Source organism: Elephantulus edwardii, unplaced genomic scaffold, assembly GCF_000299155.1.
Source record: "Elephantulus edwardii isolate Elephantulus edwardi_28Jun2011 unplaced genomic scaffold, EleEdw1.0 scaffold00015, whole genome shotgun sequence".
NCBI lineage: Eukaryota > Metazoa > Chordata > Mammalia > Macroscelidea > Macroscelididae > Elephantulus > Elephantulus edwardii.
In genome coordinates, this window is record NW_006399765.1 from 11,198,384 (window position 1) to 11,223,615 (window position 25,232).

Sequence of the window (25,232 nt, forward strand, 5' to 3'; positions counted from 1 at the left end):
TTGCCCTGTGTCAATTCACCTTGTTGAGGATCTTTCTTTGCTTCACTGAACCTCTACTTTACGAACATAATGTTCTTTTCCATAATATGTACAAGCAGAGGAGAAGTTTTGCCAACTTTGTCCCTAAGGAAGTACCCTGGAATATTTAGCAGTTCGTCCAATACTCTTCACCAACACTATGGAAGGCATCAATTTTTCTTCGATCTTCTTTACTCATTGTCTAACTTTCAGATGCATAAGAAGCAATTGAAACAATGGCTTGCATCAGGGGCTCCTTAGTCTTTAAACTGACATTGTTGCTCATTGGAACTTTAGTACTTGAAAGAGGTCCTTGATGGAAGGTTTGCCCAATGCAATGTGTCTTTTGATTCCTTGACTGCAGCTACCTTAAGTGTTGATCTTGGATCCAAATACAATTAAATTATTGACAATATTAATCTTTTCCCCCCATTTATCAAGATGTTGCCTATTTATCCAGTGGTGAAGGTTTTCTTTTCCTGATGTTGAGATGAAATCCACATTGAAGAATGTAGTCTTTGATCTTCTTCAGTAGGTTCAAGCAATGTTGTGCTATCCGCATAACGCAGGCTGTTGATAAGGAATCTTACTCCAGTTCTAACCTTCTTGGACTATTTGCTCAATCAACCCCTGAGATGAGGGTAACACTTGCTCAAGGACAAAGTTCAGAAGACAGGAAGGATTAGGAAAGAAAGAGGAATGAAAATGGGAGACTTATGTGATGTTACATTGTGAGGTCTGCCACCAACGTCACAGAACAAAACGTGGAGTAATTATTGAAGGGAAAACAAGCTGGCACCAAACGCTTGCACCCAAAATGTGTATGACCGAACTAGTGGAAAACTGACCAGCTCTGGAAACTTTAACTCAGTTCACAAGAAGAAGCTCAGAAAACAGTTTTTGTTTTTAAAAAGGTGCTGCAGCAACATAAACAGTCTTCCCAGTATCCTGGAAAACCTACAACCAGGAGAAAATAACATAGATGAATGGGATCTTCTAAGACTCAAATCCCTATGCACATCCAAAAACTTCTCCAATAGGGTAAAAAGGGAAGCCACTGACTGGGAAAAAGTATTAGGTAATAACATATCAGATAAGGGACTTATATCCAGAATTTATGAAATACTTGAGCACCACAACAAGATAAAGGTAAATAATCCAATAGAAAAATGGGCACAGGATATGAACAGGCACTTCACCGAAGACGACATTCAGATGGCTAACAAGCACATGAAGAAATGCTCAAAATCCCTAGCCCTAAGAGAGATGCAAATTAAAACAACTATGAGATATCATCTCACCCCAGTCAAAATAGCAAAATTTAACAGAACAGCAAGCAACAAATGCTGGCGAGGTTGTGGAGAAACTGGAACCCTGTTTCACTGTTGGTGGGAGTGTAAAATGGTGCAACCCCTGTGGAAAGCAGTATGGCGCTTTCTCAAAAAGTTGCAAATAGAGATACCATTTGACCCAGCAATTCCACTACTGGGAATATACCCTGAAGAGACTATAGCTGACATCCAAACAGATATATGCACTCCCATGTTTATTGCAGCTTTGTTCACAATAGCAAGGAGTTGGAAACAACCTAAGTGCCCATCAACAAACGAATGGCTAGAGAAGCTGTGGTATATTCGCACAATGGAATACTATGCTGCATTAAAAAACAAGGAACTCATGCAATATTATTCAAAATGGTTGACTCTGGAGAACATTATGCTGAGTGAAATATCCCAGTCACAAAAGGACAAATATTACATGATGCCACTGTTGTAGAATGGGACTGTCCTTGGGGTTGGGGAGAGACTGAGTAAGATGGGTTCAATAATGTATACTGCACTGAAACAGAGGAGGGAGAAAACTGTTTAAAAGAGATATATGACTAGGTACTTCTGTCATCACAGGAGTCTAGAGCGAGGGCTACATGGTGGAGGGGACCTGGGGGAGGGTTTGTAAAACAATGAAAGAATCTTTTACTTTTCCATAATTTTTGACTCATGTACTTATAACTTGTTAGTCAAATTTGTGTCTTCTAGGTTGCAACACCCCCATGATACATCTTCAAGGATATGAACATGTACGGCCAAGCACAATCAATAAGAGTGCATCTAAATTCCAAAATCAATCTCCATAATAGTCTATGTGTTTCCTACTGCCAAAGGGGCCCTTTAGAGTAGTGAGAGAAGATCTTCACCCTGAAACCCACAGCGTCCCTTTTCAGCAGGAAGTAGCTAAGAGAATACGCCATCCCCTTTTCCTTATGACTCAGGGTGAAGTCTCTCTCAGGAAGGAGTGATAGATAGGGAATGGCAAAGGACACACCGACAAAGGAGATTAATCAGAACTGACTTTGACAAGCACTGTGGCAATTGGACAATTAAAACAGACATTCGGATGGCGGGGAAGAAGAACAAACTGCGGAGGAGGGTAGAGAAAATGGTGCAGTAATGAAGGAATGAAAACCCAAAATCCCTGTAAATGTTCATTAAAACTAATAAAATTTAATAAAAATTTTAAAAAAAGGTGCTGCAGATATTACATTTACGAATGAAAACAAGTCAATAAAACAAAGGCTAAAGAAAACTATGGACCATCTCCTCCTATGCAATTTACTGTCTCTGAAAACCTTTGGAGGGTCAGCCATGGGTCAATTCCTACTCAACAACACACAATAACAAAGAAAACTATTCTAAGACTAGTTAATGATACAGAACAAACATTCACACAACTGCCAGCTGATTACTCGTGTTGCACACTTGTGTAATACTAGGTTTTCATCTCCGTGTGTGCACGTGTGTACACACATACACACCCTCCAGTGGGGAAAACCTGCTAGAGAAACAGGGGAAATGGTGCCTCTGCCTCACTGTGAGAGGGTGTTAAAGCTGAGCTTTGTATCTCTCACCCTTTTCTTTTTCTCCCCCCCCCCCCGTTTTCCCGTGTCGAGTGCACTTTGTCCAGGTCCTCAGAACCGCTGGAGTCCAGGGCTGCCTCTGTAACAGGGCAGCCACTCACTCCACAGCTGGAAAAACAGTAGCCCCCAGATGAACCTTGAACTTCTTTCTGTCAATGTTTATTTTACATGCCTGTGTAGACAAGGACGAGGGGTGGGAATTCAGACTCAGAAGGTCCCTGCTGATGCCCCTTGGATCCTGCCCTCTTTGAGTCACTGCCTCCCCACAGGGGTTACCCTTGCTCCTCTGTCTGGCCTCTCACAGATAACTGTAAGGTCTAGGTGCCTCTAGACAGGATCAAACTGCCAGCCTCCTAGTTAGCCGCCCAGCACATTAACCATTTCATGGACTCTCTCCTTCCCCCAGCAGTTTGGAATTGCAACTTGGAACAGCTGGATTCTAAGCTACTGATTCGGTTTGTTTTCCGGTGGTCTCTGTAGCTCTGGGACTATGCTGGGTCTTTCTCTTCCTTCTTCCACTTTGTGTCATGAGATGGGCCCAGGAAGCTCAAGCTTGCTCTTGCCTTCTCTCTATCTCGCCCTCTCTCCGCCCACGACTGTCATTGCTAGGATTTCTCTCCCCGGGCCAGCCAAAGGCTGGGGAACAAGTGGGCGGCTTGTCTGACTCCTTGTCCTCTGCTCCAGTCCGGCCTTTATCCAAACCTGCCTCGTCAGCCTGTGGTCCAGCTAATCATAAATCAGTGCTTTGTGTTCTGTGTGTTCTGAGGTGCCGGGGCTCAGCACTCCAGGTATACCAAGGGGGCAGGGAAAAGGAAACTGGCAAGACAAGTTTTGGACATGACAAGGTCCCTTTAGCCAAATGCTCTCAAATGTCATCAAACATACCCCCTGGCTCCTCCTTTCAAAGGACTGTTAACTGGGGACCAGGAAGATACAAATTCATTTTTAAAGGTTGTTAAGCTTTTTCTCAATCCATGGATTTTGCAGATCTTAACTGCTGTCATGATGAGGACCTTCAATTATTTTCAAACTTAGAGCCTCAAAGAACAAGACTAAAAACAGGACCACTCAGCCCGGCCCCCACCGTCACCCCCCCTTGCCTCCCCACACACCGCAGCGACTTGGGAATTTCACACTCAGTGCCTTTGCTGTTCCCAGCAGCTGGCTGCATTACTGTGTCCCACCTTCCCCCTCACAGTCTCCCCCTGTTGATGTGCCTCACCCCAATCAGCACTCGCATGACAATCAGAGACCGCTCTAGAAATGTACATCTGGTCACACTGCTTGCGCTGGGCTCTGCCCGCGGCCAGTTACCTGGGTTTTCCATGAAGCATCTGCTTAGCTCAGTCAGACCCTTCTCCCTGCAGACCAGAACAATGGCTGGTTCACGGTAACAGACCCTGTAGGCGTGGAATCGTGAAAAATCAGGACGGAGAGGCTGAGGATGCAGAGTGTGGCACTTCACTTCCATCCCTTATACAGCAAGAGGTTCAAGGAATCAGTCAAGGGGGCCTGGATAGCATAGCTTCTGGGCCTGGGTGACCCTTCATCAAGCTGACCCAGCTCAATTATGCCCAGTTCACTGAGTCTCTTGACTTGACCACTCTACCCTTAGCTCCAGGTGGTACAAGAAACTAGAGTCCTCAGGAGAAAGGAGCAGGAGATCAGGCTGTGACAAGCACCTACTTTGTGACAGACCATTTGTCAAATGCTCGGGCACGTCACTGCACTGCCTCCTGGGGAAACGCTATTAGCTGGCATTATCCACAGCCCTGTAAAGATAAGGAAATTGAAGTGAGTAAGGTGGTGGCTCTTCCTAAGGGACAGGTTGCTGGGGCACTTAGCTAGGAGCTCACCTCTGTGGCCACCAATAGACGCCCAGGTCCCATTACCCACGTTCAACACCAGATTCTGAAACTCTCAGGGGAGTGAAAACAGTTAACATGTTCAGCTGCCTGCTGAAAGGCTGAAAGGTTGTCAGTTCAAATCCACCCAAAGGCACCTCAAAATAAAGGCCTGCGGATCTACATCTGAAAAACCAGCCATTGGGAACCCTAGGAAGCACAGCTCTATCCTGGCATACACGGGGCTATAAAGAGCTGTGATCGGCTTGAGGGTAACTGGTGGTGGTGGAGATATCAGGATCTGACCATAGGGAAGGTGAAAGGACAAATAGGTGGAGATGTGGGAACTACACGTATTAACAAGTTCCTGGGTGAGTCTACATAGGCTGCAGATCGCGAATCTTTACAGTGGAACCTGACTAGGAGGCCCTCTTAGTTCACAGGCCCTCGTCTCTTGATGATATTAAGCTGAACTGGGATTTAAACCCAGGACCCACCTGTGTGTATAAAAGCAATGCCCTGTGTCTTTTCAATTGCTCTTTGGAGAAAGCACAGAATGACATAAACTCAACATCTTTGCCATAGGTTGTACATGTGCCTTTGGCAAGTTACCTGTCTAAGCCTCAGTTTTCTCATCTGTGAAGTGGAGCCACTGATGTCTCCTTTCAGGGTTGGAAGAATGTCTTCTATGGGCTTGTCTTGGTTCTTGGTCTGGATAAAGTTCTCCAAAGATGGTGATGGATCTTATAGGACTCCTGAGGCCACAGAGGGGCAGAGACTGGTCCAAGGCCACACAGCAATGTAAGGGCAAAGCCAGGATTCAAACACACACCCTGCACCTAATGGCCTCACTCTCCTCGGGACTTGTCTCTGTCCTCAGGCCACAGGGCAGGCAGAGGGCAGCTTCTTCCCAGGAAGAGTTCCCTGTGGGGTTTGGCTGAAAACACACACACACACACACACACACACACACACACACACACACACACTTCCTAACGTGGCTGAGGGGAAATGATGCTGTGTGTCAGAGGCCTCAGACATTTGGCAGCTGCTGTGTTTCTTCTCATAATCCTCCCTGGGGTTGCAGGAGACAGAACAGACAGGAGCAAACATTGTGACACATTTGAAGTATCTCAATTTCTAGAGGAAAAGCAGAAGTGAGAGTGACGCCTCCCACCGCCATCCCCGAGGAGAGTCACGTTGCTCTCTCTTTTCCTTTCCTTCAGCTCACAGCTCTGCCCAGAGGCTGCTCTTTGAGAAGAAACAATATCTTGAACTCCCTAGAAGCAACCCAGGATGTGGGTCAAGGCTCACCTCTTCCCAGAAGCCTCTTGGGATTGCCAGCCCCTTTGACTTTCTCAGTCTCTAAACTCTTACTGTCTTGGATTTTTGCCCTGCCTCAGACATCTCTCTGATTTGTTCACCTTTGAATATGGCCTGTGTTCTGCTTTGATATTTGCAATGACAATGGTGGTGATTATGATCATGGTGATGATACAGTGACAAAGATCTGTCCCCACCCTGCACCTTTCGGAGCCTTGTCTCCTCCAGGGGCTGGGACTCATCTTTTTATTTTTTTGCCTTTTTATTATAAGACTCAAGGTTGTTGTTGTTTGTTGGTAGGTGCCATTGAGTCAAGCACAACTCATAGCGACCCTGTGAACAAAAGATCTGAACTCTGTCCTATCTGGCACCATCCTCCGACTTCCTGACACACAAGAGCTCATTGCAGCAGTCACAGTGTCAATCCATCTGGTTGAGAGTCTTCCTCTCCTTCATCGACCCTCCACATTTCCGAATATCATGTCCCTCTCCAAGGAATAGACTCTCCTAGCAACATGTCCAAAGTATGTGAGGCAAAGCCTCAACATTCTTGCCTCCAAAGAGCACTCCATCTGCACCCTCTCTAAGACGTAGCTGTCTGTTCTCTTGGCCGTCCATGGGATGTTCAGTGCCCTTCTCTAACACCACAGCTCAAAGGTATAATTCTTTTTTTTGCCATCCTTATTCACTGTCCAGATCTCAAATTCATAGCAAGTAATCAGAAAGACTATGGCCTGAACCAGATGCACCTTAGTCCTCAAACTGATGTCATTACTCTTCAATAATTTGGAGTGGTCCCTAACCGCAGACTTCCTCAGACTTTTCTCCTTATTTCCTGACTGCTGGTACTAAATAAAGGTGTTAATTGTTGATCCAAGTAAGACTCAGGTTAGGAAGGAAAAGCACCCTTTTAACATAACAAGGTAAGAAAAACTCTATCAAGAGGTTCTTTTTATGGTAGGAAATATTATATTATTACATTTTAGATGCTACATATTGAGGCCAGATCTCATTGAGGACCTATTCCCGTCCTCCTCTTTACCCTCTGCATCCACCTGGAGGCCCTCTGGCACCTCTATCTAGGAGCATCAACTCCAAAACCAAACCACACTCATCAAGTGGAGTCTCACAGTGACCCTCCACTGGTTTTCTGAGGCTGTAAATCTTTATGGTCAAACACTGCTCACCTTTCTATCAAAGAACCTCCAGGAGATTTGATCAATCTTCCTGTTAACAGCTCAACGCGTTACACACCAAGCCCCTGATCCAGAGGCACAGAATGACTGGAAACCCTGGCAGCCAGATTCGTGGAGGAGGTGGCCCTGAAGTAGATGCAGGAAGGAACAGACTGGGAATCAAAGGTCCGAGGAAGAGGGTCGTCTGTGGTCTTGCTGACCTCAGGGATGGCTGCATGCAAGCACTTGAACATCTGGATCTAAAGAAGGGTTCACACTTGAGGTGGAGCACGAGGAGGAATCAGGAAACTCAGGAAGGTTAAGCTATGAGTTCAAAGTTCATGGGCTGGCCACTGCAGGGCTGAAAAGGAGGATGAAAGCTTGGATGCATCTGATGCTGGTTTGGCATGAGCAATTAGGCAAAGCCAGTAGGGATGGCTTGTTTAGAAACTTGTCAGCTGCTGTTAAGGTTCTGATTGTATGACAATCCAAGTCCTCCTCATGGGAGTTTCATCTCCAGGCTCCGCCCCCGCCTGTCCTGCTCACAGGCGTACCATCCAGCTGGGCTTGGGGGACCCAGGCACTTTGTGCCATTGGAGCTGGAGGTGTTTAAAAGCATACAAGGTCACTTCTCAGAACTCTGATGTTATGACAAGTCATTGTTCTATGCATTTGGGATTGTACTTAGAGCTAACTTCCTTGTGCAGACACAGAGGACCGTCTGCAGGCCAGGGTCATTCAGAGGAAAAGTGACGAGGCCAGGGTGAGACTGAAGAAAATCTCTCCGCACACAAGTCCGTATGACCTTGACTGAGCTCATCTCTCCACACTTCAGTTTCCTCACCTCTAAGACTGACACTAGTCACTCTCCTTCACGGGCTGTTTTGGTTTGTTTTTGTTTTTGTTTTTGTTTTTGTTTTTGTTTTTTTTGCTGTACAGCATCTGGCACACAGTCCATGCTCTGGACAAAGCTCTTGTTTTCATTCGTAAGCAAGCCAGAAGGATTCCAGTTGTTGCAGATGGGGTAAGAAGGAGACCTTTTTGAAACAGATGAGAAGAAAATACACACACACACACACACACACACACACACACACACACACACCCCAACGCAGGAGGAGGTCTCACAGCCTCTGCCCCAGGGGGCTGCATTGGACTCTCAGAAAATCAGAAGGCGGTGAGACAGAGCGCCAGGGGGCTGATGAGGAGCCTGGGGGAGAGAAGCCCGCCCCACCTGCGTCCCACCATGCCTCTCATCACCAAGGAGACGAGCTGACTGCTCAGTGGGGTGCCTACCCACCCAAGGTCTGAGGCTGGCAGCCCAGACAGGTGGAGGCCGAGTAGTGACCAGTGTAGAAAGCTGAGATTGGGAGAGAAATATCTCAACATGCGCTCTTCTGCCTCACCTACCCCGTGTGGAGTGGGTCCATTTGCATACCAGCTTAGCTAGGAGCTTGCTGTGTGACTGTGGGCAGAACACTTGCCCTCTCTGAGCCTCAGTTCTGCTTCTGTCAAAGAAAGGGGCCAAAGTGTATAAAACTAAGAATGTGGTAAAGAGGGTCCAGGTAGGGGTGGTATATGGTGCACGTATAGGAATATTTAAAGCTAGGTGAGAAGATTCTCACATATTGTTTACTGGTTTGTTTTTAAAAAGGTGCTTTACAAAACTGAGAAATATTTGGTAAAAAATAATAATACACTTAAAGTCCTAGTTGTGTGCCAGGCTGCAAACCTGAAGTTTGCCTGTTTGAGTCCATCAATAGCTCTGAGGAAGACTGAGGAACAAACCACCTCTGTCAATGTTTACAGCCTCAGAAACCTCAAGAAGAGTTGCTAGGAGTTGGAATGGACCCAGGACAGTAAATCTGATATGATTTTGGCTTGTTTACATAAGAGTAAGGAGAAGTTGTCTGTAATAACATTTCTCTTTGTCTGGAAGGGGGATTTTGTATAGTTTTTTTCTCTAATTGGTGCTTTTTTGGATTTTCCTCAATGAACATGAATTACTTTTAAAACTAAAGTAATAGTAGCAGCTTTCATTTGGGCACTTATGATGCAGGTCTCCTAGACCAAGTGCTTTTAAGCGGTGAAAGTGCTTCATACTAAATCAGGAAAGGTAGGTATTATTATTGTCCCCACTATACAGAAGAGGAAACTGAGGTTCAGAGAAGTAAATGGATTCATCCAAGGTCAGGTGAGAAGAGAGTAGCAGGGCTGAGTTACTCTCAACCATTCCTACCATCCAAGCCGTAGTCTTTGTAATCACTTGCTATGCATCAGAAAGGGATGATAGAAGGAGAATTCATGCCTTTGAGCTGTGGTGCTGGAGAAGAGTGTTGAATATACCATGGACTGCTAGGAGAACAAACAGGTTCAACCTAGAGAGGGTGAAGCCAGGCTGCTCCTTGGAGGCAAAGATTCTGAAGCTTCATCTGATATCTTTGGACATGTTGCAAGGCAGAACCAGGCCTTGGAGACTGACATCATGCTTGGGAGGGTGGGGGGAAGCGCCGGAAAGGAAGACCCTCGATGAGACGGATTGACTTAGTGACTGGGTTAATCAGGTTGGGTGTGTCAGAGACAGTGAGGTTGGTGAGGATAGAAGAGGGTTCAGAGCTAGTATGCACAAGGTCACTATGAGTCATAGTCAAGTTGACAGCACATAGCAACATAGGGCAGAGCAGAATTGCCGTATGTTTCCAAGGATGTCATCTTTATGGGAGCATCTTGCCATATCTTCCTCTTGTAGAGCAGTGGCTGATGGGTTCAAACTGCCAACATTTCAGTTAGCAGACAAGTGCTTTACCACCACATCACCAGGTATCCCTTAGGAAATCAAAACTAGTGTGGAAACAGAGAAATAACACTCAATGAGATTGGACCCAAAGGGCTACTATTCCTTCAGAGCTTGCTGGAGTGAAGGAGTCAGCCACTACCTATCACTTGTGTCTGTCAGAGACCTGTAGGCAGGCAGAGAACAGGGAAAATCCTCCACCAAAAGAAAAAAGGCGAGAGGAGAAGTCAGGTGCATCATCATGGGAGGCTGTTGGCTTGGGGAAGCTGGAGGCTGGGGGGCTAACTAGAAGTGGGGTTCTGGTTAGTTCTGTTCCATTAGCTTGGAGACCATATTTGGTTTCCTCAACTTTTTCCTAAGGTGGAAGTGAAGACAAAAATTAAAGAAGCTGTCAATTATTAATCAAGTCCTGGCCATTTGGGGCCCATTATTCCAGGGGTTGTCATCTGGCTTCCTGGACATGTGGTTTCAGGTAGTAGCTTGTCTGCCTGGGTTGGTTGCTATTTTTATATTCCATCTCTCACTAATGAACCCCGATGTCCCCACCACAGATGGGGAGGCTTGGGTGGGAGCTCAGAGGAGAAAAGGCTTAGGGAGGAGAATGAGGTCCGGGAGTCTCAACTGCACACACGTCATTGCCTCTGAAGCCGTGGCCCCACTATAATGAGGAACTTCAACCCCAAGTCCCCACCCCAGTTCCTTCCTTCTTTCTGTTTTCATCTGACTTGTGTTTCCTCAGCTGGCTCATTTATAGGTCCCGGTTCGCTTCCTTTCCAAGCGCCCAAGGCTTTGGCAGCTCTGTAGGACGGCAACATGACCAGGTGGACAGCCCTCCTGGTGCTGGCCATGGTGGGCACAACTACGGCAGCGGCCACCAACCCCGGCTTCGTGGTCAGGATCACCCAGAAGGGCCTTGACTTTGGTAAGTGGATGTCTTTCTTCTCTCCCCTCCTACTCCTGAGATGCATTTATTGAGCACCTACTGTGTGCCTGCCTTTTGAGTCCAGTGCACGACATGCTCACTGCACGGCAAAGGTAGGCCCTCTCACCCTCATGTTTAACAGAAAAATTGCTGGGAAGTGACAGGGCTGGGCTTGGAGGTCTGGTAGACTCCAAGCCCAGAGCTAGGTCCTTGAGGGTCTCCTATGTCCTCCATGCTGCTGTCAGACCCTCCTATGTGGCCTCCTAGACCCTTCTCTTCCTTCCAAAACTGCTCTGCAAGCCTGTCACTGCTTCTAGATGTCTGTCTGGCTCAGCCTGGGCTCAGGACCCATGGCAGGTGGGAGGAGTGTCTGGTGGGACGTCTGTTGGATGTTTCCCACAGTGTAGAGACCAGCCAATCACTCTGTGCATATTACCTAGGGAGGGTGTCCTGGTCCAGGCAAAGGAGAGAGAGGCATGAAACCACCTCTGTTGCAGTGTACTGACCTACACATGTGTGCGCTTGTGTACACACACACACACACACACACACACACACAGAGTCCTGACTTGTCAGGCATCTGAGCTCAGCCACCAGGTATCCTGCTAGTCAGTTCTGACAGGAGCCAAAAGGAAAGTCAAGGTTTCAATCGCTTACTATAGCAAATGTATACATGAGAGACAAGTGATGAAACTGGAGAAGGTTGTGTCCTTCCCCTGTCCCCCATTTTCTCAGGAAGAGCACCCCAGACACTTTGGCATGGAGAGGTAAATCAGAGCAGATATGGGCATCTGTGGGAGCCCCAAAGTTTCCTTCCAGTTTCTTAGACTTTAAGTCAAGGGGAGGGCGGGGAGGAGAGCTGAGAGTAGAAAGATGCTGAGTCTGAGTGGAAAGACGCTTCTTGAAGACCTCTAAGTCCCTCCCAGGAGCTTTGGCAGGGCACCTGAGGAAGACCTCTATTGATGGTCCTGATAAACAGAGGATCTGTCATCTAATAGGAGATAAAGGTGTTACTGAAAGGGTCCATGAATAAATGGGTCCATATATAAGTGGGATCCTGAAGGAGAGCTCACCATGTCACAAGATTGATAACCAGGAGATGAACTCTAGTCTGCTGGGTCAGGAGATTCCCTGGGAAATTGATGATTGAACTGACTAGGAGTTGGTCAGGTAAAGATAGGAGAAAGGGTTTCATTAGCAATAGAAATAGTGTGTGCAAAGGTCCTACAGAGAGAAGAGCAAAAACTAGAGTACATGGGAGAGTCTCTGAGGGCACAGAGATGGACATGAAACTGATCTTTACCAAGCACATGTCAGATGCCTAACTAGATGTTTGAGGTGTGATATTTTAGATAGAGTGTGATAGATGACAGCTCACAGGCCAAATCTGGCATGATAATTTTTTATGCTGAGTTAATTTTTCTTTTTGTTTCTTTTTATTAAATAAATTTTTATTTTATACTGGTTTGCTTACAAAGTTTATATACATTGTTTTTCACACAGGATCTTTCCCATTTCTGTTTTCCACCCCACCCTCCACCCATCAAATTGAGCAACCCTATACCCAACCTCCACCTATCCTCACCTCTCTGCTCCCACTCTCCCTGCCTTAGATCTTTATACATATATTACTGGTTATCTTTCTATTTCTGCAATAATGATCTTACACAGTATTTGTCCTTATAGGATTGAGTTATTTCACTTAGCATAATGCTCTCCAGTCTTTCCAAACTTAGGTAGTGATTTACAAAATCATTGCTCCTGCATGCTGTCCTTTTAAAGTTTGCCACTACTACTTGGAGTGAGATAGCATCTCATTATGGTTTTTATTTGCATCTCTCTTATTGCCAGTGATTTTGAGCATTTCTTCATGTGTCTATTGGCCATTCGAATATCTTCCTCTCTGAAAAGTCTTTCCATATCTTTTGTCCATTTTGTAATTATCAGTCTTTTGTGGAGGCCCTGTAGGATTCTATAAACTTTTGGTATGAGACCCTTGCCTGAAATACTATTGCCAAATATTTTTTCCTAGTCGGTAGGTTTCTTTTCACTCTGTTGAAAAAAAATTTGATGCATTCAGGGATTTAATCTTTAAAAGGTCCCATTCATCAATTTTATCTTCTCCAGATTGTACATTTCTGCAGTCTGTGTTTACCATAGACTAGGCTGTCTAAGCTTGATCTCATTTTGTCTCTGATGAACTTTATGGTTTGGGGCTTTACTCCCAAGTCTCTGATCCACTGTGAGGTGATTTTTGTGTGTCGTGTGAGATGTGGATCCTGTTTCAGCTTTCTGCAGGTAGCAGTCCAGTTTTGCCAGCACCATTTGTTGAAGAGGTTGTAATTTCCCCAGTTGATAGGTTTTATTTCTTTGCTGAATATCAGTTTACCATAGATAGCTGGGTCTATTTCTGGGTTCTCAATACTGTTTCACTGGGTTTTATACTTGACATTGTACCAGCACTATGCTCTTTTTTTATTTTTGGAATTTTTTTATTTTAATAATTTTAATGAACATTTACAGAGATTTTGGATTTCCATTGATTCATTGCTAGCACCATGCTCTTTTGGTCACTACCACTGTGTAGCAGGTTTTGAGGTCAGGGAGTGCTCTGCTTCCCACTTCAGTTTTGTTTTTCAGAACTGCTTTGCTTATTTGTGGTCTCTTTCCTCGCCAAATAAACTTGACAATTTCCCTTTCAATCTCCGTGAAAAATGAAAGCTCTTTCCATGTCTTTTGCCCATTTTGTAATTGGGCTATGAATCTTTCTTGTGGAGGCCCTGTAAGATTCTGGAAACTTCTGCTATGAGATCCTTGTCTGAGAAGGTATTACAAAATGTTATTTTCTCAATCAGTAGGTTTTCTTTTTACTCTGTTGGAAAATACTTTCTCTTTAAAAAAAATACAGATTTTTATTGGATTCCATATAATAATTCCTTTACATTATGTTTCGTTCATATACATTGTGTTTTATACAATCTTTCATTTTACTTTGTGTTTCATTCGTTCAATTATATACATCCTATTTTACATTATTTGTTTAATTGGTTTGCTTTCAAGTTTGTATACATTGTGCTTCACATTATTCTGTGCAAAAATGATTTAATCTTTAGAAGGTCTCATTCATCAATTTTATCCTCTCCCAGTTGTGCATTTCTGGTTGTATTTGTCAGCTTTTTTATACCATGAGCTACATCTTGTAAGCGTGGCCCTACTTTGTCTCCTATAATCTTTATGATTTGGGGCACTTTTGTTTTCTTTTCATCTCCTCTGTTACTGTTATGTTTACAGAGTCTTATTATTTTCTTCTTGTTTTATTTTGGTTAGAAAGTTTATCCATTTTCTTTGTAGTGACTCTATCATTTTCTTCTTAAGTTTAAAAAATTCTGTTCTATCCCAATATTGAGTTGACTTTCTGTCTGCTGGAAGTTTTGTAACAGCACCATTGATTCCCTCTTTTTGTTTTGTAGTTGCCTTCAATGACAGATTGGCATCATTGGGTTCCTATTTTCAGTCTTGTGGGGTTTTTTAAAATGTTGAAAATTCTTTAGTGAGTTCCAGATAATGTTGTCATGTGATTTAATCTCAAGTTGTTAATCTGACATTGTTGGTGTGAAGCATACTTTCTTTAGCATTGTTTTTAAATTTCTCTCATTTTCACAAAGTTCCTTCACGTCTGACTGCCTAGAAATGATTTCACTTTCCTGTTATATTTCAAGGATAATTTTGCTGGGCATAATTATTTTTCTTAGCATTTTCCCTCCCTTTCAGAGCTTTATCATATATACCATACAATAGTGGTGTTCCCTGCATGGCTTGTTCCAAGAAGTCAGAGAGCAGTATTACTGGTTTCCTCTGTAAATAATATCTTGTTTTTCCCAGGATTTTTTTTTCTCTTTGCTTTTGGTTTTAGAAAGTTTGGTTACTTTTGGAGTTTATCCCATTTGGTGTTCATTAAGCTTCTTGAATGAGTATCCTCTTGCCTTTCATAGTATTAGGGAAGTTTTCTGCCAACAAATCATGAACAAACTTTTCTGTGCTTTTATTGTTGTTGTTTCTTCCTATTCTAGAATTCTGGTAACACATAAATTACTGCTCTTGATGATTCCGCATATAACGCTCAGCCTTGCTTTTAATGCTCAGGGTTTCAAAATTGTCTCCTGTTTATAACTCGCTTGTTTTCTTATGTCTTTGTTACAAGAAGTGTGTCACAAGCCATTTGACTAAGCTACCATCTTGGACTAAGATAGTTTCTATTTCTAAATGGTTAAGAGAAAAATAAAAAGAAAAATTTCTTTCACAACCCTTAGAAATGACATGAAATTAAAAATTCAATGTCCATGAATAAAGTTTTATTGGCACAGAGACATGCTCATGCCTTTATGTGTTGTCTATGGCTGCTTTTGTACCACAACAGCAACGTTGAATAGTTGGAGCAGAATGTTGGACTAGGATTTAGTCATGTTGATATTTGCTGTCAAGTCACTTGCAACTCATAGTAACCCTATGTACAACAGCCCTGAAACCTGCTCTATCCTGTGCCAACTTTATTGTCTCTGATACACCAACCCTCATTATCTCAGTCACTGTACCAATCCATCTCATCAATGGTCTCCCTCTCTTTCTCCATCCCTCTACCTCGAAGCATGATGTCTCTCCACAAGGACAAGTCCCTTCTTGTGAAATGTCCATAGTATGTCAGACGGAGCCTCAGAGTCCTTGCCTTCAAGGAGCAGACTGGTTTCATCCTCTCTAGGACAAACCTGTTTGTTTTCCTAGCAGTCCATGGTATAGTCAACAGCTCTTCTCCAGCACCACAGCTCAAAGGCATCAATTCTCTTTCTAGCATCCCTAGTCATTATTCAACTCTCTGATGCATAGAAAGCAATTGCAAAGACTATGGTGCACCTTAGTCTTCACCCTGATGTCATTGCTCTTTAGTACTCTGGAGAGGTCCCTGACAGCCAACTTTCTCAATGCAATTCATGTCTTGATTTCCTGGCTGCTGGTACCAAGAGTGTTGATTGTGAAGCCAAGCAAACTAAAGTTGTTAACAATCTCAGTCTCTTCACCGTCTATCATAATGCTGCCTATCGGCCCAGTGCTGAGAGTCTTTGTTTTCTTTTCTTTTTCTTTTTTTTAATCTCCATTCATTCATTGTTGTACTTTTCTCCCTTCCCAACCCTCCCCCCTAGTATACTAACTTCTTGGAAAAATAAAAGCAAAATTATTTCATTGTTTTACAAACTCTCCCCCAGGCCCACTCCACCATGTAGCCTTCGCTCTAGACTCCTGTCATGACAAAAATACCTAATCACATATCCCTTTTAAACCATTTTCTCCCTCATCTGTTTCAACACAGTATACATTATTGAATCCACCTTTCTCAGTCTCTCCCCAACCTCAAGGTCAGTCCTGTTTTACAACAGTGGCAACATGCTGTATTTGTCATTTTGTGACTGAGATACTTCACTCAGCATAATGTCCTCCAAGGTCACCCATTTTGAATAATATTGCATGAGTTCCTTGTTTTTCAATGCAGCATAGTATTCCATTGTGTGAATATATCACAGCTTCTCTAGCCATTTGTTTGTTGATGGGCACTTAGGTTGTTTCCAATTCCTTGCTATTGTGAACAAAGCCACAATAAACATGGTGTGCATATATCTGCTTGGATGTAAGTTATGGTCTCTTTGGGGTATATTCCCAGTAAGTGGAATTGCTGGGTCAAATGGTATCTCTATTTGCAACTTTTTGAGAAAGAGCCATACTGCCTTCCACAGTGGCTGCACCATTTTACACTCCCACCAACAGTGAATAAGGGTTCAAGTTTCTCCACAACCTCATCACTATTTGTTGCTTGCTATTCTGTTAAATTTTGCAATTGTGACTGGGGTGAGATGGTAGAGAGTCTTTGTTTTCTTGATGTTGAGCTTCAATATATAGAGAGTCATACTGTCTTATAAAGCTTAAAATATTTAACTGTATGGCCCTTTACAGAAAGTGTAAGAGGATCTCTATTTTATTTATTTTTTTTAGGGGAATCTATTTTATTAGACTCCTCCATTCCTATCTCAAAGGCAGGGCCCTGAATGTCTCTGCTATGAACAAAAGCCAAGAGCCCAGAGCTGCCCCTAACCCACCTGTCCAGGTTCATTGTTGCTTTCTGACTCTTTCCACTCTGCCTTCTCCTCTTAGCCTGCCAGGAAGGAATGGCCATTCTTCAGAAGGAACTGGAGAAGATCAAGATTCCTGATTTTTCAGGAAGCTTTAAGATCAAGCATTTAGGAAAGGGATATTACAGTTTTTACAGGTGAGACTTTTGAACGTTAAACCCTCAATATGCAGAACTTGTCGCATTCTGGGGCTACCAGGGGTCTTTAAGTGATGTCATGGTTAACATGCTTGCCTACTAACCAAGAAGGTTGATGGTTCCCAGGGCTGTGAGGATCTATGTCATTCCCCTGTGGAGTAGCTGGTGGGTGTGGGCTTGACTGGCAGCTAGAAACTTGGCCATTGAGTCACCTCTCTACCTAATCTGAAAAAAAAAAACCCAAAACAAGCCCCACAAAAATAGAATATAAAATTTAAAGTGGAAAAAAAATGCCTACATCAACAGAACGTATCAAGCATAGAAAACCCTAAGAGAAGAATGACCAAGCCAAAGCAAAACATGAAGAGAAGAAAATTTCTCTCATAGAGATCAGACTAATGGAAAGAATTGATAATTTTTAGACTGTGGTGCTAACTATGCACAAAGAAAACAAACAGCACAAAGTGTGTCGCGGAAGCAGAAATCATGCAACAGTGGAGGGATAAAATGAAAGACTAAATGAAGACACTAAAACTAGACAGAGAGAATTACTGGAACTGAAAATAAAACCACTGAAAAAGAAAAGCTAGAAAAACCCTCAACATCAGAGTCAAACAGAAAATGGAATAAAAGAAGTAGAAGATAAAAATAACTGAACTTATCCAGTCTCAAAAGAAACGAGAATAACAAAAGTAAACAAATCCCAAAGGAACTAAAGGATTCCATTAAGAATTCTAACATTATAATGGCTTTCTGATGTTGTAGTCTGTAGCAAATTATGCTGCTAACTAAAATACCACATTTGCCAGCAATTTGAATCTGCCAGTGTCTTCACAGGAGAAGAATGGGCAGTTTCCTCCCATTAAGATTTATAGGCTTGGAAGCCCAAAGGAAGGTTGCTTTGAGACAGAACCTCCTTTGTGACAATGCATTTGAATTTAAACTTTATAATTATTGGAACCCCAGAGCACATTGACAATGGTGGTGTTGTGTGCAGTCAAGTTGGAACCAACTCACAGCTTTCTAGTTAGTTTTCAATGTCAGTAAATCCCACGGGAGGAGATTGTCTGTCTTTCTCCTGTGGAGCAGCTGGTGGATTCAAACTATGTGCCTGCAATTTCTTTATCACTAGGCCACCAGAGCTTCATAACAATGGTAAAGGCATCAAATTCATTTCCCAGGAGATGATCAGAAAGAATTTCTAGGACCTGAACAGAAAACCAGCCTTAAAATTCTGGAAACTACACACACTCCAAAGAGGAGAAACACAAAAAGTACAACTATACTCTGTTCTAATAAAATTCTTGAAAGCTAAAGACAAGGATAGAATTCTGAAAGCAATAAGAAAAAAATGTAGCCTAGCATACCTAAGAGCTTTCATGAGAATCAGAGTAGATTTCTCCCCAGAAACTCTGTAGGCCAGAAAAGCAATAGAGTAATATATACAAAATACCAAATGGAAAAAACTGCCAACCAAGATTTCCTTAGCTAGCAAAGTTGCCATTCAAAAACAAAGAAGAAATCAAGACATGTTCCAACAAACAGAAGCTCTGGGAATTTGCAACTGCCAGACTAAAGAGGTGTGCCAAACGAGAAAGCAAGAGAATTAAATAACTATTCATAAGTATTCATGGAGGTAATAAATAAATAATAAGGGATAAAGAAATCTCTAAAAAAATACAATAACACATGCAATCATAAGTAAGGACCAAAATATGTCATGAACTCAGTAACTAGACCCCACAAACAATACATTGTCACATTTGTGGAAAATAAGTACAAAATAAACTTATCAAATAGAGGTTGTGTATATATTATAAAATATATGTGTTAATGGAGACAGTAATAGAAACGGAAGAAGGAGCATATCAGGAATAAATTTATTATGTTACGATTTTATGTTAACTGTTGTCCATATGGTAAATGTTGTAGTTGTAAGTTATGCAATGTAATTGTATAATATAATGTACCAATTTTGATAATCGCTAAGAAAAAACATTCACAAGAAAATAAGAGAAAAGCAGAAAAGCTTATCATAAGAAAGCAGCCAAATACAAATGAAAACAAAAAAATCATAATTTTCAAAAGAAGAAAATATGAAGCACTAAAATACAAATAACATCAAAGAGGAAGGAACGCAAGAGAAGTCTTTCTATGAAGCCAGTATAACTCTGATACCTAACCCAGGAAAAGACATTAAAAAAAAAAAAGCAAGCAGACGCATATCCCTTAAGAACTTAAGATGCAAAACTTTTTAACAAAATTGTAGTTAACTAACTTCAGCAATTTATTTTTAAAAATAATAAACAAAAAATACCCCACCATGATCAAGTGTGATTCATGTAAAAACAAAAAAGGTGATTGAGCATTAGTAAGGCCATTGGTATAGTCCACCACATAATAAAACAAAAGGAATGATTCATATGATCATATAAATTGCCACAGAAGAGACATTCAATAAAATTCAACACCTTTTCTCATTAAAAATTCTCAGCAAAATGGGAATAGAAGGAAAACTTTTCAACCAAGAGTAAAACCAACAACCAGTATTACACTCATCAGGAAAAATGCTGAGAGCTCTCACTTTGAGAACAGAAATGAGACAAGACTACTCATTGTCAGGACCTTTCATTTTATACTGTACTAGCAGCCCTCGCCAGAGCAATAAGACATGAAAGGAAAATAAACGATATCTAAAGGGAAGCAATAAAACCCTCTCTATTAGCAGATAACATGATCTTATACCTAGAAGATCTTGAAGCTTTTACTAGAAAACTGCTGGGATTAATAGAAGAATTTAGCAACATGCAGGATATAAGATCAACACACAAAACCAGCTGGATTCCTCTATATTACTAACAAACTATCTACCAAAGAAATCAAGAAAACAATACAATTTTGCCATAGCTTCAAATTGATAAAATACTTAGGAATGAAGCTAAGGTTTATAAATACATAGAAACAAACCTAAGGTTATAAAAGACTGATATGGAAAATGATAAAGCACTACTCCAAGAGGAGGACCTGAAGTGCTTGCTGCAGAGGGTTCAAGGACTGCAGCCTCCAATATAGATTGAGGCTCAATGTCAAGAAGACAAAGATTCTCACCACTGGACCAATTGGCAGCATCAGGATGAATGGTGAAGAGATTGAGATTGTTCATAGCTTCAGTTTGCTTGGCTCCATGGTCAACACTCTCGGCACCAGCAGCCAGGAAATTAGAAGACATATTGCCCCGGGAAAGTCTGCTGTTAGGGACCTCTCCAAAGTACTGAAGAGCAATTGTGTCTCTTTGGAGACCAAGGTGCGTCTGATACAGACCGTGGTCTTTGCAATCACTTGTTATGCATCAGAGAGTTGAACAATGACTAAGGAGGATAGAAGGAGAATTGATGCCTTTGAGCTGTGGTGCTGGAGAAGAGTATTGAGGATACCATGGACTGCTAGGAAAACAAACAGATTCATCCTGGAAAGGGTTAAACCGGGTGGCTCCTTGGAGGCAAGGATTCTGAGGCTCCGTCTAACATACTTTGGACATATTGCAAGGAGGGAAAGGTCCTTGGAGAAGGACATTGTACTTGGTAGGGTGGAGGGACAGCGCAGGAGGGGAAGACCCCCCATGAGGTGGGTTGATTCAGTGACTGGGATAATTGGGATGGGTGTGTCAGAGACAGTGCGATTGGCACAGGACAGAGCAGAGTTTAGGACTGTTGTACATAGGGTCACTATAAGTCACAAGCAACTCAACGACACATAACAACCCACAAAAATGGAAAGACATTTCATGATCATAGATTACAAGTCTTGTCGTTGTTGTTGAGTGTCTTTGAATCAGTCCTGACTCAAGGCGACCCTATACACAATAGAACAAACCTTTGCCAAGTACAGCGCCATGCTCACACCCACTGCCATGTCTGAACCCATTGTTGCAGATACTGTGTCAGTTCAGCTTGTTGAGGGTCTTTGTCTTTCCACTGACTCTCCACCAGGGACTGGTCTCTCCTGATAACAAATTCACAGTGTTGCAACTTGCATTTCTAAGAAGCCTTCTGATGTACTTCTTCCAAGACAGATTTGTTCATTTTTCTAGTGCTCCAGGACATATTTAATATTCTTCCCCAATATTAAATCTTCTTCCTTTTTATTTGTCCAGCTTTGCATGCATGTAACAGAACTTAAATACTATATACAGTTTGGTTCAAATGTACTTTAGCCCTCAAAGTGACATCTTTCCTTTTTAACACTCTGAAACAATCTTTTACAGCAGATTAGCCTAATGTAAAGCATCATTGGAAAATGCACTATAGTGACTATGTTAAGGCCACCCTCCTAGCTCCTGGGTTTTCGTGGGATGGGTGAGATGGAGATCCAGGGATGGGGGTGGGGAAAAGAGCCTGCATTAACGGAATTGTCTTCACATGGTCATTCAGGAGCCTAACTAAGAGTATCTCCTTCACAGCATGGTTATCAACACGTTCCAGCTGCCCAGTTCCCAGATAAGACTGGTGCCCGGTGTGGGCCTTAAACTCTCCATCAGCAATGCCAATGTCAAGATGAGTGGCAAATGGAAGGCAAAAAAAGATTTCATGTGAGTTTTCCTACTCAGGATTGTTGGGCATATATATGGGTGAGTTCTTGGGAGGACTAAAGCCAAGATCCTAAAAATACCTAAATTTTGCTTTCCTCCTTACTACTTTTTCCTATAGGGGTCTTGAGGGAATTAGAGAATATTTCACGTGAAAAGAGTTCTATAATCTTTGATTTTCCCGACACCTCAGCACAAGACTCTAGCAAGATTTTCCCGACACCTCAGCACAACACTCTAGCAAGATTGAATGAGAGCGTGTAACTTTGGATGGAATACAAACAACTCAGATAAACTCAATTCATTGCCATCAAGTTGAAACCAGCTCACAGGTGACCCTCAAACAGGTTTCCAAGGCTGCAAATCAAATGAGAGAAGATTATCTGTCCCTTGGACCTTCTGGTGGATTCGAACCTCTTGAGAGGCCCAGTCTTTGGATTAGCAGCACTACTTCCTATGGACTACACTATCAGAGCCCTCTGAAAGATCTTTAATTAGTCCTTTTTATCAGCAATCTAAAGGACCATAGTAGTATTATATATTGGGTTACTAAACAATAGGTGAGTAACAGGGAACTCTATTTGACTAGTGACAAGAAACTGCACTGTAATCCTGAAGGCACACAATTCAAATCCACCAGCTGCTCTGTGGAAGAAGGATGGGTAATCTCCTCCCATGTGATTAACTGCCTCTGAAAACCCACCAGAGAGTCAAATATGGGTCAGTTCCAACTCAAGGGTACACAACAACAAAACAACAAACAGTAGGTAAATTATTTTAATCCACCAGCTACTCTAAAGGAGAACAGTAAAGCAGTCTTCTTTGACAAAGATTTACAGCTCTGGAAACCCAATGGAAAGTCACTATGAATGATAATCGACTTGACAGTAATGCATTTGATTTATCAGTAAGCTAAGGAGCCCTGGTGGTGTGGTAATGAAGCATCAGCTGCTAACTGAATGGTCGGTGACTCAAACGCACAGTCTGCTCTCGTAAAGACTATAGGCTAGAAAATGCGATGGACAGTTCTGCTGTGTGTTAGACGGTTACTATGAGTTGGAATCAACTCCATGATTCACAACAACAGCTGTCTATTGCTCTATAAGAAATCATCCTAAATTCAGCATCCTAAAACATCAATTCTATATACTCACCTACACATTGTAGTGTTAGCCTAAAAGTTGGCTTCTTTATTTAGGCATTACAGTTAGCCCCTCTGGTCTCCAGCTACCTTAAATGTAGGCACATGGTCTTGCAAATCACCAAAAGCTGAAGGACTAGAATAAGAGAAAAAGTGCTTTCTGCACTGAGCAGCAAGACTTGAGGGAGACTGGAACAAGACTGTTGAGAGCAAGACCTTGATGGTGAAACCCTGGTGATGGTGGTGGAGAGACTGTAGCATTGCTATGGAGAAGCGGTGGCAAGATGTAAGCAGAGGAGTCCTGAGATAAAGACCTCGGTTAAAGGGTTTTGCTGTTGTTGCCGGATAATTGAAGGAAAGGCTGATTTATAACTGCTCTGAGACAAACCATGCTGGATAATTTGGATTTGATGGCTGAACTAAAACCAGAGCCTGGACAAATTGAGGAATTGCACCTTGGAACTGATGGGCTAACACCTGAACTTGTGGGAGATAATCTTTGCATCTCCCATTATCCAGCTTACTTCCCTAATAAATCCCATTCTCAGTACCATAATTGTGAGTCTGTGAGTCAGCAATGAATAAATGAACTTCTTTCTGTTGGTGTGGTTCTAGAGGTACCATGGGGCTGGGCTATGGGCTCTTGATCTGCTTTCTGCTCTAGGGCCATGAGGGGCTGTGCTATTCTTATTCCTTCTGGCATTTTCAGAAAGACACTCACAGCCCTGTGCCTCCATGTACCATTTTCTGCTCTTCAGAGACACATAATCTGTGTGTTGGTTGGAGCTCAGCTAGATGACTTGGGCTCACATAGAATTTCACGTGCATCTCATCCTTCTCCCTGGACCACTAAGCTATCCAGGACATGTTCTTCCCTTGTGATCAGAGAGATGTGAAAAAAGAGTTTGCAGAAACATAAGGATATCTTTTAAGGCCTAGGCTCAGAAATGACCCATGGTCACTTCTACTGATATTGATATTGGTGAAAGCAAGTCATGTGGTCAAACTCAAGAGTAAAGGACATACACTCCACCAGTGATGAATTATGGAATTTATATGCATGCAAATAATCTGACCTCCCACTCTGAATCTATAAATAATCTATAAATACTAGGCATTCACAATAGACACCCTACCCGCTTACAAGATGACTCAGGCTGACCAGTTATTCTAGCAACTTCTTCTTCATTGGAAATCTTAAAGGATGGAAGGATATTCCCTCACGTATAAGAATTACTGAATTTGTCTCACAAAATTGCTTAATATTTAAGCAGGCTCTTATACGTCTATCAATCTATCATTTTACTAATTATCATTTACTTAGACAAAATACAAACACATCTCTATATTTATTATATGATAGAAAAATTGACAAAATTAGATTGATGGTCACCGTCTTATCCAATCCTCTCTTCATCCCTGAGTAAAGAGTTATTAATGCCTTTAACTAGGATATGTATTAATTCACTCATTTAAGAAATTGGCCCCAAGTCACCCAGCATTTTAGTGGCAAAACTTGGTGTCCCACTGCAGGGCCAGGGTCGTGGTGAGAAAACTAAAGATCAGAAAGGTTAAGAAACATATCCAAAGTTACATAGCAACAGGCTAAAGGCAGTGGTTAAGAGCAGGGCTCAGATTTCAGGTTGGAATTCTTAGCTGCTGTGTGACTTTGGGTAAACAGCCTTCCCTCTCTGAGCTTTACTTCCTCACCTGGAGTAGAGATGAGAGCCGAATTTACTCTCTGGCCTTGGTGTGAAGTGTGGATGGAAGTAGAGGATGATAAAGAGTAAAGTACTTGATGTCAATCATTTCTCTTTGTTTTCCTCCAGCAAAGCTAGTGGTAACTTTGCCCTGAGAATAGAGGGCATCTCTGTCTCAGCTGATCTGAAGCTGGGCAGCGACCCCACTTCAGGACACGCCACCATTGGCTGCTCCAGCTGCAAGAGTAACATCAACAGCGTGCATGTGGACATCTCGGGCAGCAGACTGGGGTACGATCTTCCATGGCCGGCAAGGGGGAGGGCCCTTGAGGACGACTGTTCTATCCTCCCTGTCTTCAGCAAGTCTAAGCAGAGTAAAGACACAGGTGCAGGAAGCAGCAGGTGGTGCACCAATAAGCTTCCTACACGGTCCCTACCTCTGGGTGTAACTTGTTCAAATTAATTCAGCAGAACGCCCTGAACACTTCCTATGCCCCAGGCTC

General features: G+C 42.6%; 1 protein-coding gene across 1 annotated transcript in view; it reads left to right on the forward strand.

Annotated features, from left to right (window-relative positions):
- The first annotated feature begins 10,893 nt into the window (after nt 1-10,893).
- The window catches only part of BPI (bactericidal/permeability-increasing protein), a 39,359-nt gene continuing 25,020 nt past the window's right edge, over nt 10,894-25,232 (forward strand). Inside the window, exons 1-4 of the mRNA XM_006881521.1 lie at nt 10,894-10,990; nt 17,189-17,303; nt 21,763-21,891; nt 24,859-25,020. Coding sequence (XP_006881583.1) covers nt 10,915-10,990; nt 17,189-17,303; nt 21,763-21,891; nt 24,859-25,020 — 482 coding nt within the window. The 5' untranslated portion in view covers nt 10,894-10,914. The remainder of the gene's footprint in view (nt 10,991-17,188; nt 17,304-21,762; nt 21,892-24,858; nt 25,021-25,232) is intronic.